Here is a 14,691-nt window from a genome sequence, read left to right as displayed (position 1 = left end):
GTCATCCACGGCCCAATTCCAGCATGGGGACACGTCGATGATATTATAAGCCCCGTTTTGTTGGCCTTCATGACAAGCTGTCCTGGGCTTACATTTCAGCAAGATAAAGCCCGCCCGCATAGGGCGAAAGATTTCATTGTCTGTCTTCGTGGTTGCCAAACACTACCTTGACCAGTGATAGTATCGTGCTTACTAGTTGACGATGTTTGTACATTCTAGGATGTTGTACTGTCTAATAATTTCTAATCTACATTATGATATTGCTGCAGACCTAAGGAGCTCTGGCAGCGTCATCAGTAGACGACTTGCACTCACCTGATGGCGTCAATCATCTGGAGGCCCATGTTGACGCAGTTGCAGGCGTGGTTGGGCCGTGACACGGGCAGCCCGGACACGCAGTAGTAGCAGTCGCCCAGGATCTTGATCCGCATGCACTGGTTGTCCTGCAGCAAGCAACGAATTATTCATCAAGTACCCTTATTATTCACGATACTTAATAAAAACATGGACTACTGCCTAAAAAGTAACACCCAGTTATTTCGCAAAAGTTTCAAGATATCAAAAACAAACGGCAGTAACGCAGGAGCAGGTGATTTTGCTAACTATTCGTTTCCAGTACCGGTTGGTATACGGAAGCAAGTTTTTTTTAAATGAAATAGTAAATGATCTTAAGAGCACTCTAAAGCTCCTCAGTAGACAAGAACAGTGACATAGCACTTCTTAACACGGGCATTGCAACCTTTCGCAGCTATATTTGAGAGAAGTGCTACAGGTAAGAGACAAACCGCTTAGAATTCGCTAACGTGTTGTAAACACCTCCAAGCGGTGTTTTCATGACGAGCTCCGTCGTTAACATAGCATTACTTTACGAGGATTTAGATCTTTGCACAAAACTGTCTAAACATAAGGACTGAACATCTTTTTAAAAATTCGCAAGACTCATCTTCTTTACTAAAAACTAGCATACAGTCACAAAATGTATAGATGAGCCTCTATGTTTGTCTTACAAAGTAGGGCAAAGGAGAAACACGTTTTATCACGGACGTATGATGTCCGATATATATATATATATATATATATATATATATATATATGGTGTCCCAGTTATCTTGTCCACCCAAAATATCTCTGGAACAATAACAGCTATTGGAAAACGACTTTCACCGGTATCAATGTAGGGCTGGGGCCCATGAATGTACATATTTGGAAACATTCTAAAACGAAAGCATATGTGTTTTTTTAACACAAACGTATGTTTTTTTAAATGGACCTCCTATATTTTTTCTTCAGCAATCCATAGCATGACAAAGCACATACACAATGGCGTTGATTGCATCGCAATATTCCCATTACTTCCCGAGATATTGAGACGCGAAGTTGACTTGAAACACCCGACATGCGCTGCTAGCGCACGTCCTGATGCTTAGGCGTGAACCCCACGCTGCCCCTAATCGCGATGTGATTGACATGCGTAATCACACTTCCATACTTATCAAGAGGACCGAAACGAATAATACGGTCTGCTGCGCGATTACGGCAGCATGGGATTCACGCCTGAGCCTCAGGACATGCGCTAGCAGCGCATGTCGGGTGTTTCAAGCGTCAACTTCGCGTCTCAATATCTTGGGAAGTAATGGGAATATTGCGATGCAATCAACGCAGTTGTGTATGTGCTTTTTCATGCTATGGATTGCTGAAGAAAAAATATAGGAGATCCATTTAAAAAAAACATACGTTTGTGTTAAAAAAACACATATGCTTTCGTTTTAGAATGTTTCCACATATGTACATTCATGGGCCCCAGCCATACATTGATACCGGTGAAAGTCGTTTTCCAATAGCTGTTATTGTTCCAGTGATATTTTGGGTGGACAAGATAGCTGGGACACCCTTACAAAAAGGTAGGGCCAAACTTTCAGGAAACATTCCTCACACATAAAGAAAGAAAATATGTTATGTAGACATGTGTCCGGAAACGCTTACTTTCCATGTTAGAGCTCATTTTATTACTTCTCTTCAAATCACATTAATCATGGAATGGAAACACACAGCAATAGAACGTACCAGCGTGACTTCAAACACTTTGTTACAGGAAATGTTCAAAATGTCCTCCGTTAGCGAGGATACATGCATCCACCCTCCGTCGCATGGAATCCCTGATGCGCTGATGCAGCCCTGGAGAATGGCGTATTGTATCACAGCCATCCACAATACGAGCACGAAGAGTCTCTACATTTGGTACCGGGGTTGTGTGGGCAAGAGCTTTCAAGTGCCCCCATAAATGAAAGTCAAGAGGGTTGAGGTTAGGAGAGCGTGAAGGCCATGGAATTGGTCCGCCTCTACCAATTCATCGGTCACAAAGCTGTTGTTGAGAAGCGTACGAACACTTCGACTGAAATATGCGGGAGCTCCATCGTGCATGAACCACATGTTGTGTCGTACTTGTAAAGACACATGTTCTAGCAGCACAGGTAGAGTATCCCGTATGAAATCATGATAACGTGCTCCATTGAGCGTAGATGGAAGAGCATGGGGCCCAATCAAGACATCACCAACAATGCCTGCCCAAACGTTCACAGAAAATCTGTGTTGATGACGTGATTGCACAATTGCGTGCGGATTCTCGTCAGCCCACACATGTTGATTGTGAAAATTTACAATTTGATCACGTTGGAATGAAGCCTCATTCGTAAAGAGAACATTTGCACCGAAATGAGGATTGACACATTGTTGGATGAACCTTTCGCAGAAGTGTACCCGTGGAGGCCAATCAGCTGCTGACAGTGCCTGCACACACTGTACATGGTGCGGAAACAACTGGTTCCCCCGTAGCACTCTCCATACAGTGACGTGGTCAACGTTACCTTGTACAGCAGCAACTTCTCTGACGCTGACATTAGGGTTATCGTCAACTGCACGAAGAATTGCCTCGTCCATTGCAGGTGTCCTCGTCGTTCTATGTCTTCCCCAGTCGCGAGTCATAGGCTGGAATGTTCCGTGCTCCCTAAGACGCCGATCAATTGCTTCGAACGTCTTCCTGTCGGGACACCTTCGTTCTGGAAATCTGTCTCGATACAAACGTAGCGCGCCACGGCTATTGGCCCGTGCTAATCCATGCATCAAATGGGCATCTGCCAAATCCGCATTTGTAAACATTGCACTGACTGCAAAACCACGTTCGTGATGAACACTAACCTGTTGATGCTACGTACTGATGTGCTTGATGCTAGTACTGTAGAGCAATGAGTCGCATGTCAACACAAGCACCGAAGTCAACATTACCTTCCTTCAATTGGGCCAACTGGCGGTGAACCGAGGAAGTACAGTACATACTGACGAAACTAAAATGAGCTGTAACATGGAAAATAAGCGTTTCCGGACACATGTCCACATAACATCTTTTCCTTATTTGTGTGTGAGGAATGTTTCCTAAAAGTTTGGCCGTACCTTTTTGTAACATGCATGAAGTATGAAGTTCGATGACACCATGATAAAACGTGTTTCTTATATCATGACAGCTCCATTGGCTGTGTTTACGCTGCAGTAGCTGATTCCAGCCTCCTTGCGACTCAGTTCCAGCAACCTCCTCACAGTATTTGATGAAACATAATGACGCCACCATTCACAGTAATCAGAGTACTCTGCTTTCAAAATCTATGAGAGTATATCACTGCATTCAAAAAAATTTTCAGTTGCTTCAGCATAGACTGTTGCAAAAAAATTACTACACCTGGAAAGACGACGCATATTTTGATCCGATGGCGGCATATGCCACCTGGGGGTAGTAGATGTACTAATAAGGATTTCAGCGTCTTCCGCCAACAGATAAGGTAGCGGCATAGCTAACAGAGCGCTGTCTTTAATATGGAATACTGATATCCAGAAGGATGTGTGGTGCATATGTGTGAAGCAAACAGGTAACCATGCCACGGAGATGCAATCATGCTTTCTCAGCCAAATGAGCGAGTTTGAAAGGGATTAGCCTTCCGAATGGCGGGAGGGCCCTTTAGGGGAATTTCCACACTTGTTGAACGTGCTGCGTGAGTTGTGCAACCATGCTGAAATCAGTGGTCGCATGAACATTCTCACACTCGTAGACGAGGTTTGGACGTCCTCGCAGAACAGACGTCCGCCAATATCGCCGTATTGCAAGGGCGGAAGTGGCAGATCGCGCACCAACCACAGCACAGGTAAGAGGGCCTGCGATCCCAGACGTGTCAACACCAACTTGCGCTAACTGGTTACTAGCAGTGGGACAACAGGCACGCTCAGCTATAGCCCGTCTTCCTCTCACGCCTCAGAATCGACGTGCACCGTGCCGTCAGAGGATCGCTTGGAAGATGGAATGGGGCGCCACGGTCTTCAGCGATGAAAAGAGATTATGCCTGCACGCAAGTGATGGTCTTTTGCGCGTGCAACGTAGACGTGGTGAGCGATGTCTCGTATAGTGCAGTCGTTCAAGATACACTGGCCACCTACTAGGCCCTAAGTTCTGGGATTCAACAGTGGCGGAACACAGTCTCAAGGAAAACCATTTCTTTGTTTTCGAACAAGTGTTCATGGCGAAAGAGTTCTCAGATTTGATTTTCAAAGATGCTGTGGAGATAAAAGTCCATGATGACCTTGTCAACCGAGACAGCGATGGCAAAAATACTACAAGAACGCTCCAATGCGAAACCAGCGAAAGCAGCGTCAGGACGCGACGCCAGCACCCTCCAGCACGCAGGGAGCTCCCACGACCACCGCCCACAGTTCTCCCCGCCCCCCCCTCCCCTCCCCCCCCCCCCCCCGTCACCATCCCAGATGAAGCGACACTCCTTCCGGAAGCGTGCGATTGGCGCTACCGACGCAAACGAGGCAGAGGAACCTGCGGTCCATCGGCTATAAAGAACTGGACGAGACACTTAGCCTGAAGATGAAAAGCAGGAAAGGTGTTGAAACGTTACCGCAGAACGGCGCCTTCGTTCTGCTGATAACCCGAGAAGACTTCATCATCGAGATTCGCAGAGAAAGTCTAAATTCGCATGAAGTTATAAAAGTGTTACAGCTATTCATCAGACTACAGAAAACAAAAGATCCAAACATGCTACACTTCACGATGCGAGTAAACGCATGAAAGCGATGTGTCACATTCTTGGTGAAGATTGCAAATATAGAAAACAGTGTTTTCCGAAAATTTCAAAACATGTACGTGATGTGTTTACCCAAGAGTTCAGTTTACTTGAAAATACGAATGTGCCAAGTGCACAGCTGTGTTCACTAATTTCAGTTTTGCCAGTGAAATGAAGAACGTGGAAACCAGAAGATGGGAACCTCAGACACCAGTCTGCAAGGTGAGTGTACAGAGGGACGGGAAAAATACTGAAATTTCAGTTTGTTACAGTGCCTTTTTATAAGTGTGCTTGGTACAACAAACCAGAATATGTTGACAATCAAGAAATCTCTTTGCTCTATCGGTCATGCTCCTACTGATTGCCAAGCCACTCATTCTACTATATCCATGAAAAAGACAACAGGCACTGCAGACAAGTTAATGAAACACATTAGTTCCTTCAAAGGCGTTCTCCTCACTACAATCTCTATGCTAAATCTAAAAATTTATCCGCATGAAGAATTAAACCTTAAAACAGTGATGACGAAAGAGAAATTCCGACACCAACTGCAATCAGGCACTGAAAAAGAAAAAAATCCAATGGGGACAAGTGAAAATTTAAACCGAACCGGGACTTCCCACTTTTCGCGAGTGGTCGCCTTAACCACTTCGTACATCAGAGCACACATCCATTCTGACCCAGATTCTTACACGCCGCACATTACATACATAGCGAAACCTGTCCAATAATCTCGTTGGTCGCAGCCTCAACTGATTCCCGCACGACGTCGTATGAAGAGTGCATCTGCACCGTACGAAAAAGACTCATTATTATCCTCGAACTTCTACGATTTTATCCTTGTTGTTAATCCGTGTAGTGTACAGGGTTATTACAAATGATTGAAGCGATTTCACAGCTCTACAATAACTTTATTATTTGAGATATTTTCACAATGCTTTGCACACACATACAAAAACTCAAAGAGTTTTTTTAAGCATTCACAAATGTTCGATATGTGCCCCTTTAGTGATTCGGCAGACATTAAGCCGATAATCAAGTTCCTCCCACACTCGGCGCAGCATGACCCCATCAATGAGTTCGAAAGCATCGTTGATGCGGGCTCGCAGTTCTGGCACGTTTCTTGGTAGAGGAGGTTTAAACACTGAATCTTTCACATAACCCCACAGAAATAAATCGCATGGGGTTAAGTCGGGAGAGCGTGGAGGCCATGACATGAATTTCTGATCTTGATCTCCACCACGACCGATCCATCGGTTTTCCAATCTCCTGTTTAAGAAATGCCGAACATCATGATGGAAGTGCGGTGGAGCACAATCCTGTTGAAAGATGAAGTCGGCGCTGTCGGTCTCCAGTTGTGGCATGAGCCAATTTTCCAGCATGTCCAGATACACGTGTCCTGTAACGTTTTTTTCGCAGAAGAAAAAGGGGCCGTAAACTTTAAACCGTGAGATTGCACAAAACACGTTAACTTTTGGTGAATTGCGAATTTGCTGCACGAATGCGTGAGGATTCTCTACCGCCCAGATTCACACACTGTGTCTGTTCACTTCACCATTAAGAAAAAATGTTGCTTCATCACTGAAAACAAGTTTCGCTCTCAACGCATCCTCTTCCATGAGCTGTTGCAACCGCGTCGAAAATTCAAAGCGTAAGACTTTGTCATCGGGTGTCAGGGCTTGTAGCAATTGTAAACGGTAAGGCTTCTGCTTTAGCCTTTTCCGTAAGATTTTCCAAACCGTCGGCTGTGGTACGTTTAGCTCCCTGCTTGCTTTATTCGTCGACTTCCGCGGGCTACGCGTGAAACTTGCCCGCACGCGTTCAATCGTTTCTTCGTTCACTGCAGGCCGACCCGTTGATTTCCCCTTACAGAGGCATCCAGAAGCTTTAAACTGCGCGTACCATCGCCGAATGGAGTTAGTAGTTGGTGGATCTTTGTTGAACTTCGTCCCGAAGTGTCGTTGCACTGTTATGACTGACTGATGTGAGTGCATTTCAAGCACGACATACGCTTTCTCGGCTCCTGTCGCCATTTTGTCTCACTGCGCTCTCGAGCGCTCTGGCGGCAGAAACCTGAAGTGCGACTTCAGCCGAACAAAACTTTATGAGTTTTTCTACGTATCTGTAGTGTGTCGTGACCATATGTCAATGAATGGAGCTACAGTGAATTTATGAAATCGCTTCAATCATTTGTAATAGCCCTGTATATGGAGGGAAGTACGGGTAATACCTTGTTGAATTCTTCTTGGATGTGTATCTCGCAATTTAAACAAGAAATCCCACCACGACAGTGGCCACACTTTGAAGCGATTATTGCTGCAGTTTAATGAGCATTTGCGTGACGCTCTAACACTGACGGGACAAACCCTTCACGAAAACGTGCTCTTCTAAGATTGATCTTCTCTATCTCATCTGTTAGCAGTACTTAGTAAAGGTCAGAGACTGACGACCAGTACTTAAGAATTTGTTTCGAAAGCTATCACTTTCATGGGGAAGGATATACTTCCTTCAGATTCTCTCAATGAATCTTAGTCTGACCGCTGATTTCACTCACAGTTTTATTTCATTGTTCCACCTGTCGTCGCTCCGGACGCAAGCTCCCTGTTCACCTAACGTGCGAGTGAAAAAAAAATTGAACTATACGGCATAAAATTGAATAACTTTCGATCGCATGTATTCAGGTAATTGGGAAGAAACAGCTGGATGCACATCCGGAAAGAAAACAAAAGCACTAAGCGTAACGTTGGTGACGATTTTATTTGACATCGTCGTCACAACTGCGAATCTTCACAAGTTATCGTCCTCAGTGGAATACAAATTTTTGATAAACACGTCGTCTCCGCTTGTTCCTTCTACTTACTTACTGCGCGAGTCAAGTTTATCTGTACAAACTGAAACAGTGGTGAAATTTCAAACAGGCTTATTAAGTCGTCACTGATAACAAAAAGTTGAAGTTACTCCAAAGTTTTTCCACTTCTTCCTATTCTCCGACATCGCACAAAACTAAGAACGATAATATTTTCAACTCTTATTGTTCTTCACTGTGCCTTGTTGGAGACACGCTTTGAGTGGCTGCTCACCTGCGCTATTTGGTCGAACCGGCCGAACAGTTCGTTGAGAGTCTTGACCAGGTCCGAAGCGCTCAGCTGTTCAGACAGCGGAGTGAAGTTGACGATGTCTGCGTACAGGATGCTGAAACAACAGGAAGGGCACATTATTGCAATAAATTTTGTGAGAGGATACACTGAATCAAACAAGCTTATGGTACGTGTTCGATGTACACTGATGCTCATAAATTAAGGATAATGCTGACACATGATGAAAAACGCTCTGGTGGGAGGTTTGCTGGTTTAAATCACCTCGGGGTATGACCATGCGGTGCATTCGACCTGCGGTCGTCGCACGGTGGCGCTGGCAGCAGTCCACGTACGCATAGGTGTGTTGGTGCATGTCAGAGTACGGTGCAGCGGGTAAGTGTGCAGACGTTTTCAGACGTGCTAATGGTGACTGTGAGTTGAAAATGGCTCAAAGAACACATATTGATGCCGTTGTGAGGGGTAGAATCCTAGGGTGACAGGAGGCTGGTCAAACACAGCAGGTAGTACCAGATCGGGTTGACGGAGGAGATAGAGAAGATCCAAAGAAGAGCGGCGCGTTTCGTCACAGGGTTATTTGGTAACCGTGATAGCGTTACGGAGATGTTTAACAAACTCAAGTGGCAGACTCTGCAAGAGAGGCGCTCTGCATCGCGGTGTAGCTTGCTCGCCAGGTTTCGAGAGGGTGCGTTTCTGGATGAGGTATCGAATATATTGCTTCCCCCTACTTATAGCTCCGGAGGAGATCACGAATGTAAAATTAGAGAGATTAGAGCGCGCACGGAGGCTTTCAGACAGTCGTTCTTCCCGCGAACCATACGCGACTGGAACAGGAAAGGGAGATAATGACAGTGGCACGTAAAGTGCCCTCCGCCACACACCGTTGGGTGGCTTGCGGAGTATAAATGTAGATGTAGATGTAGATGTAGTAGCATGGGCCCTCCGTGTGCCACAAAGTGAGATCTCACGACTATGGTAACGATTCCAGCAGACAGGAAACGTGTCCAGGAGCTAGAGTACGGGACGTCGACAGTGTACAACACCATAAGAAGGCCGACATCTCACCATCAGTGCCCCCAGACGGCCACGCACTAGTGCAGGTAGCCTTGCTCGGCACCTTACCGCAGCCACTGGAACAGTTGTCTCCATACAGACAGTCTACAGACGACTGAACAGACATGTTTTATTCGCCCGGAGACCTGCAAGGTGCATTCCACTGACCCCTGGTTACAGGAGAGCCCGTAAAGCCTGGTGTCAAGACCACAGTACATGGTCATTGGAACAGTAGTCCCAGGTTACGCTCACGGACGAGTCGAGGTATAGTCTGAATAGTGATTCTCGCCGGGTTTTCATCTGGCGTGAACCAGGAACCATATACCAACCCTTAATGTCCATGAAAGGGACCTACACTCCTGGAAATTGAAATAAGAACACCGTGAATTCATTGTTCCAGGAAGGGGAAACTTTATTGACACATTCCTGGGGTCAGATACATCACATGATCACTGACAGAACCACAGGCACATAGACACAGGCAACAGAGCATGCACAATGTCAGCACTAGTACAGTGTATATCCACCTTTCGCAGCAATGCAGGCTGCTATTCTCCCATGGAGACGATCGTAGAGATGCTGGATGTAGTCCTGTGGAACGGCTTGCCATGCCATTTCCACCTGGCGCCTCAGTTGGACCAGCGTTCGTGCTGAGCGTGCAGACCGCGTGAGACGACGCTTCATCCAGTCCCAAACATGCTCAATGGGGGACAGATCCGGAGATCTTGCTGGCCAGGGTAGTTGACTTACACCTTCTAGAGCACGTTGGGTGGCACGGGATACATGCGGACGTGCATTGTCCTGTTGGAACAGCAAGTTCCCTTGCCGGTCTAGGAATGGTAGAACGATGGGTTCGATGACGGTTTGGATGTACCGTGCACTATTCAGTGTCCCCTCGACGATCACCAGTGGTGTACGGCCAGTGTAGGAGATCGCTCCCCACACCATGATGCCGGGTGTTGGCCCTGTGTACCTCGGTCGTATGCAGTCCTGATTGTGGCGCTCACCTGCACGGCGCCACACACGCATACGACCATCATTGGCACCAAGGCAGAAGCGACTCTCATCGCTGAAGACGACACGTCTCCATTCGTCCCTCCATTCACGCCTGTCGCGACACCACTGGAGGCGGGCTGCACGATGTTGGGGCGTGAGCGGAAGACGGCCTAACGGTGTGCGGGACCGTAGCCCAGCTTCATGGAGACGGTTGCGAATGGTCCTCGCCGATACCCCAGGAACAACAGTGTCCCTAATTTGCTGGGAAGTGGCGGTGCGGTCCCCTACGGCACTGCGTAGGATCCTACGGTCTTGGCGTGCATCCGTGCGTCGCTGCGGTCCGGTCCCAGGTCGACGGGCACGTGCACCTTCCGCCGACCACTGGCGACAACATCGATGTACTGTGGAGACCTTACGCCCCACGTGTTGAGCAATTCGGCGGTACGTCCACCCGGCCTCCCGCATGCCCACTATACGCCCTCGCTCAAAGTCCGTCAACTGCACACACGGTTCACGTCCACGCTGTCGCGGCATGCTACCAGTGTTAAAGACTGCGATGGAGCTCCGTATGCCACGGCAAACTGGCTGACACTGACGGCGGCGGTGCACAAATGCTGCGCAGCTAGCGCCATTCGACGGCCAACACCGCGGTTCCTGGTGTGTCCGCTGTGCCGTGCGTGTGATCATTGCTTGTACAGCCCTCTCGCAGTGTCCGGAGCAAGTATGGTGGGTCTGACACACCGGTGTCAATGTGTTCTTTTTTCCATTTCCAGGAATGTATATGGAGGTCGTGGTTTGATGCAGTGGGGTGGAATTATGATTGGTGCACGTACATCCCTGAATGTGTTTGACAAAGGAACTGTAACAGGTCAGGTGTATCGGGATGTCATTTTGAACGAGAATGTCCGCCTTTTCAGGGTTGAAGTGGGTCCGACCTTCCTCCTGATTGATGATAACTTACGGCCCCACCGAGCTGCCATCGTGGAGGAGTATCTTGAAACAGAAGATATCAGCTGAATGGAGTGGCCTGCCTGTTCTCCAGACCTAAACCCCATCGAACACGTCTGGGATGCTCTCGGTCGACGTATCGCAGCACGTCTTCAGACCCGTACGTCACTTCAGGATCTCAGACAGGCACTGGAGCAAGAACTGGACGCCATACCCCTGCAGCTGCTCGACCACCTGATCCAGACTATGCCACCCCGTTGTGCGGTCTGTGTATGTGTGCATGGTGATCATATCCCATATTGACGTCGGGGTACATGCGCAGGAAACAGTGGCGTTTTGTAGCACATGTGTTTCGGGACGGTTTTTTCTACTTATACCGTGGACTTACAGATCTGTGTCGTGTGTGTTCCCCACGTGCCTATGCTATTAGCGCCAGCTTTGTGCAGTGCCACATTGTGTGGCACCATATTCTGCAATTATGCTTAATTTATGAGCATGAGTTTAGAAAACTCTCCAACTGCGGGAGACATCCCACGAGGTAAAGCGGCTCACTGCCGCCTACATTGTAAGATCAAGCGCTTCTCTATGGAAATTGATGAAGGAAAGCTACACCAAAAAGTAATTAATGTAGAGTAATGAACTTTGGGGAACACATTTGTCTAGCTAACGTATTTAAGTGATTAACACTGCTAGATCACAAGATTATGTAAGCGCGAGATATGCATTTGCTAGCATGAAATGCTGGTATATTAATAACCAGTGCAACCACCACAATGTTGCATGAATGCATTGTGTTGTACAGGCGCCGGATGTTAGTTTGTGAGATGGAGTTCCATGCCTGTTGCACTTGGTCGGTCAATACAGGGATGGTTAACGCTGTTTGTGGGTGTCGCTGGGGCTGACGTCCAACGGTATCTCGTATGTGCTCTAGAGATGGGCAAAACTGTTCTTTTCAGAGATTGGATCAGAACTGTTCACTCTCTGAAATGAATTAGCTCTTTTTCATGGCTCACCACTCATTTACAATAGAAAATAAATGGAAGGCACATTGCCCTTTAAACTTGGTTTATTCCAGTACTATACCTGTATTTTGATCTTATTTGATCCTATTTTGAAGTAACACAGATAATGAGTAAGAATTTTGTATTATTTATTGAAATTTCCACGATATGACAAAGTTTTTGATTATTGATTTATTTTGCACTATCGTGGTTTTTTGGGTGATCGGAAAATGTTGTAACTTGAGATTTACATTAACAATATATTTGGCTATAATGTATTAAAATTTCATTAACCTCATACAAATACATCGCAAGCCATATATTTTTAAAGTGAACGTTTCCTTCCGAAGACGCCTAAAATCGCAAAATCCGTACCAGAATAAGAAAAAAAAATATAAATTTGATTGAAAACGAAAGTGCTGCATATAGCCTTACGCAGAATAAAAGAAGGAAAATATGGGTGTATCACATTTTGTGATACGTTTATCGGTTCGCTCGTAATTAAAGCGTAAATTCGAGTGTCCATAATAAAAATTCTATAGTAAGAATAGTCATCAGGAACCTAATCTTATCAGTTTAAACAAATAAAAATAAAATAAAAACAATTGATGTATACATAACATAATAATGTAATATACATAGTGGTATTACTACGAAGAACAATATGCAGTAGGGACGAACTCCGATGCAAAGGCGCTGAGTCGAGCAGGTCGAGCCGCGAGTTGTATTACTGCGTGAGCTGAGACCGCAGAGACCAGAGTGACACCTGAGTCGCTTTGCTCAACGCTCTGGCTAGAGTCGAGACGGTGGGGTGAGCGTTGAGCGGGCGAGTTCCGAGGGTGGGGGGAGCGGTGAACTCACCCGCTCCGAGACAAATCGTCCGTTCCCTTGCGAGCAGGTTGTTGCAAGTAGTTCCTATGTTATCCGCTAGGTGGCTCTCTGTCCTGTTGCTCGCATCAGCTGCCCAGAGGGCAGGACGTGCGACTGAAACGATCGCCGACAGAGTGCGATGCCAAGTTAAGCTGCGCCAGACACTCACTGCACGCGGCAGAGGACGCACAGAGACGGCACAGCATATGTGAAACACAAAATCCAATGGGGCACTGCACAATGCAGGCAGCCAAGGTAGAAGCAGTTCAGAGGCCGGTGCTGGCTGTGTTGTGTGGCGTGCACTGTGCTCTGACCAGCAGAGGCGCTGCTGACATGCTCTGTCTCTCTCTCTCTCTCTCTCTCTCTCTCTCTGCCGTGGGAACCGTTTGGAGCTACCGTTCTTTTTTTCTGAATCACTGATTGTTCACTCCTTTGAAAGATTCAACTCTATGAATTAGTTCAAGAGCGGATACCCCATCTCTAATGTGCTCGACTATAGACAGATCTTGTTCGAGCAGACCAAGGTAACATATCGGCACTCTGTACATCGTCCTGAGTTGCAACAACGGTGTGTGGACGATTGTGATCCTGTTGAAGAACATCTCTTGGAATGCTGTTTATGAATGGCAGCACAACAGGTCGAATCAGGAGACTGACGTACAAATTTGAAGCCAGGGAGCGTGGGATAACCACGACAGTGTTCCCGCTGTCATACGAAATCGCGCCCCAGACCATAACATCAGGTGTAAGTCCAGTATGTCTGGCAAGCAGATAGATTGGTTGCAGAACCTTCTTTTAACCAGCACGCGACAACACTGGCTCCGAGGCAGAACCAGCTTTCATCATAAAACACAACAGACCTGCACCTTGCCCTCCAGTGACCTCTCACTTGTGGCCACAGAAGTTGCAGATGGCGGTGATTTGGGTTCATTGGAAGGCACGCTACAGAGCATCTGGCTCGGAGATGTCATTCAGGTAACCGATTTGTAACAGTTGAAACGTCCCCTTTGAACATTTATACATGACTATTCTTAAACTGACACACAATATTTTTTTTTTAGCGCAACGCAATCTGACTTTCAAAATCCCTACAAAAGAATGGCCCTGACTAACATTAACCTATACCTTTCACAAATCACTTACCTCACCAAAAATCTTCGTTACTCGAACTACTGCAATACAGCGAGCGCCACTACTGCCAGTTAAATAAAAGATTCAAACTACTGAAGGCACTAACTACTGATAGGCATAGTTAGCAAATGAAAGATTTTAATAGAGAACAAACAATGTATTTACCTTAATAATCATAATATATATGCCATCCAGTCTTACAAATTTCAAGTCTCCGCCATCTCTCTCCCCACATCCACCACTGCTGGCGGCTCACCTCCAACTGCGCAACGCTACGCGCTGTTCACATCCAGCTGCCGCTGCCCAACATTACAATGGCAGACAACAATGCAAACTAGCCACAGATTGCACACAGCACAGCCAGTGATTTTCCTACAGAGCGCTACGTAACGTTGCCAATAAGAAAACAAACAGCCTACTTACATAGGACTGTGAGAAAATTTTAGCTTTTGACCAACATTGTATTAATAAGTGTGTGCATTTGAT

General features: G+C 46.5%; 1 protein-coding gene across 1 annotated transcript in view; it reads right to left on the bottom strand.

Moving 5' to 3' along the window:
• The window catches only part of LOC126176958 (adenylate cyclase type 2), a 334,232-nt gene that overhangs the window by 190,782 nt on the left and 128,759 nt on the right, over positions 1–14,691 (bottom strand). The window contains exons 4-5 of the mRNA XM_049924166.1: positions 8,192–8,303; positions 316–443 (exon numbers count right to left, since the gene is read on the bottom strand). Of these exons, the coding sequence (XP_049780123.1) occupies positions 316–443; positions 8,192–8,303 (240 nt within the window). The remainder of the gene's footprint in view (positions 1–315; positions 444–8,191; positions 8,304–14,691) is intronic.

Source organism: Schistocerca cancellata, chromosome 3 (assembly GCF_023864275.1).
Source record: "Schistocerca cancellata isolate TAMUIC-IGC-003103 chromosome 3, iqSchCanc2.1, whole genome shotgun sequence".
NCBI lineage: Eukaryota > Metazoa > Arthropoda > Insecta > Orthoptera > Acrididae > Schistocerca > Schistocerca cancellata.
Note: the sequence above shows the minus strand (reverse complement) of the source record. Positions and strands in the feature narration are given on the sequence as shown.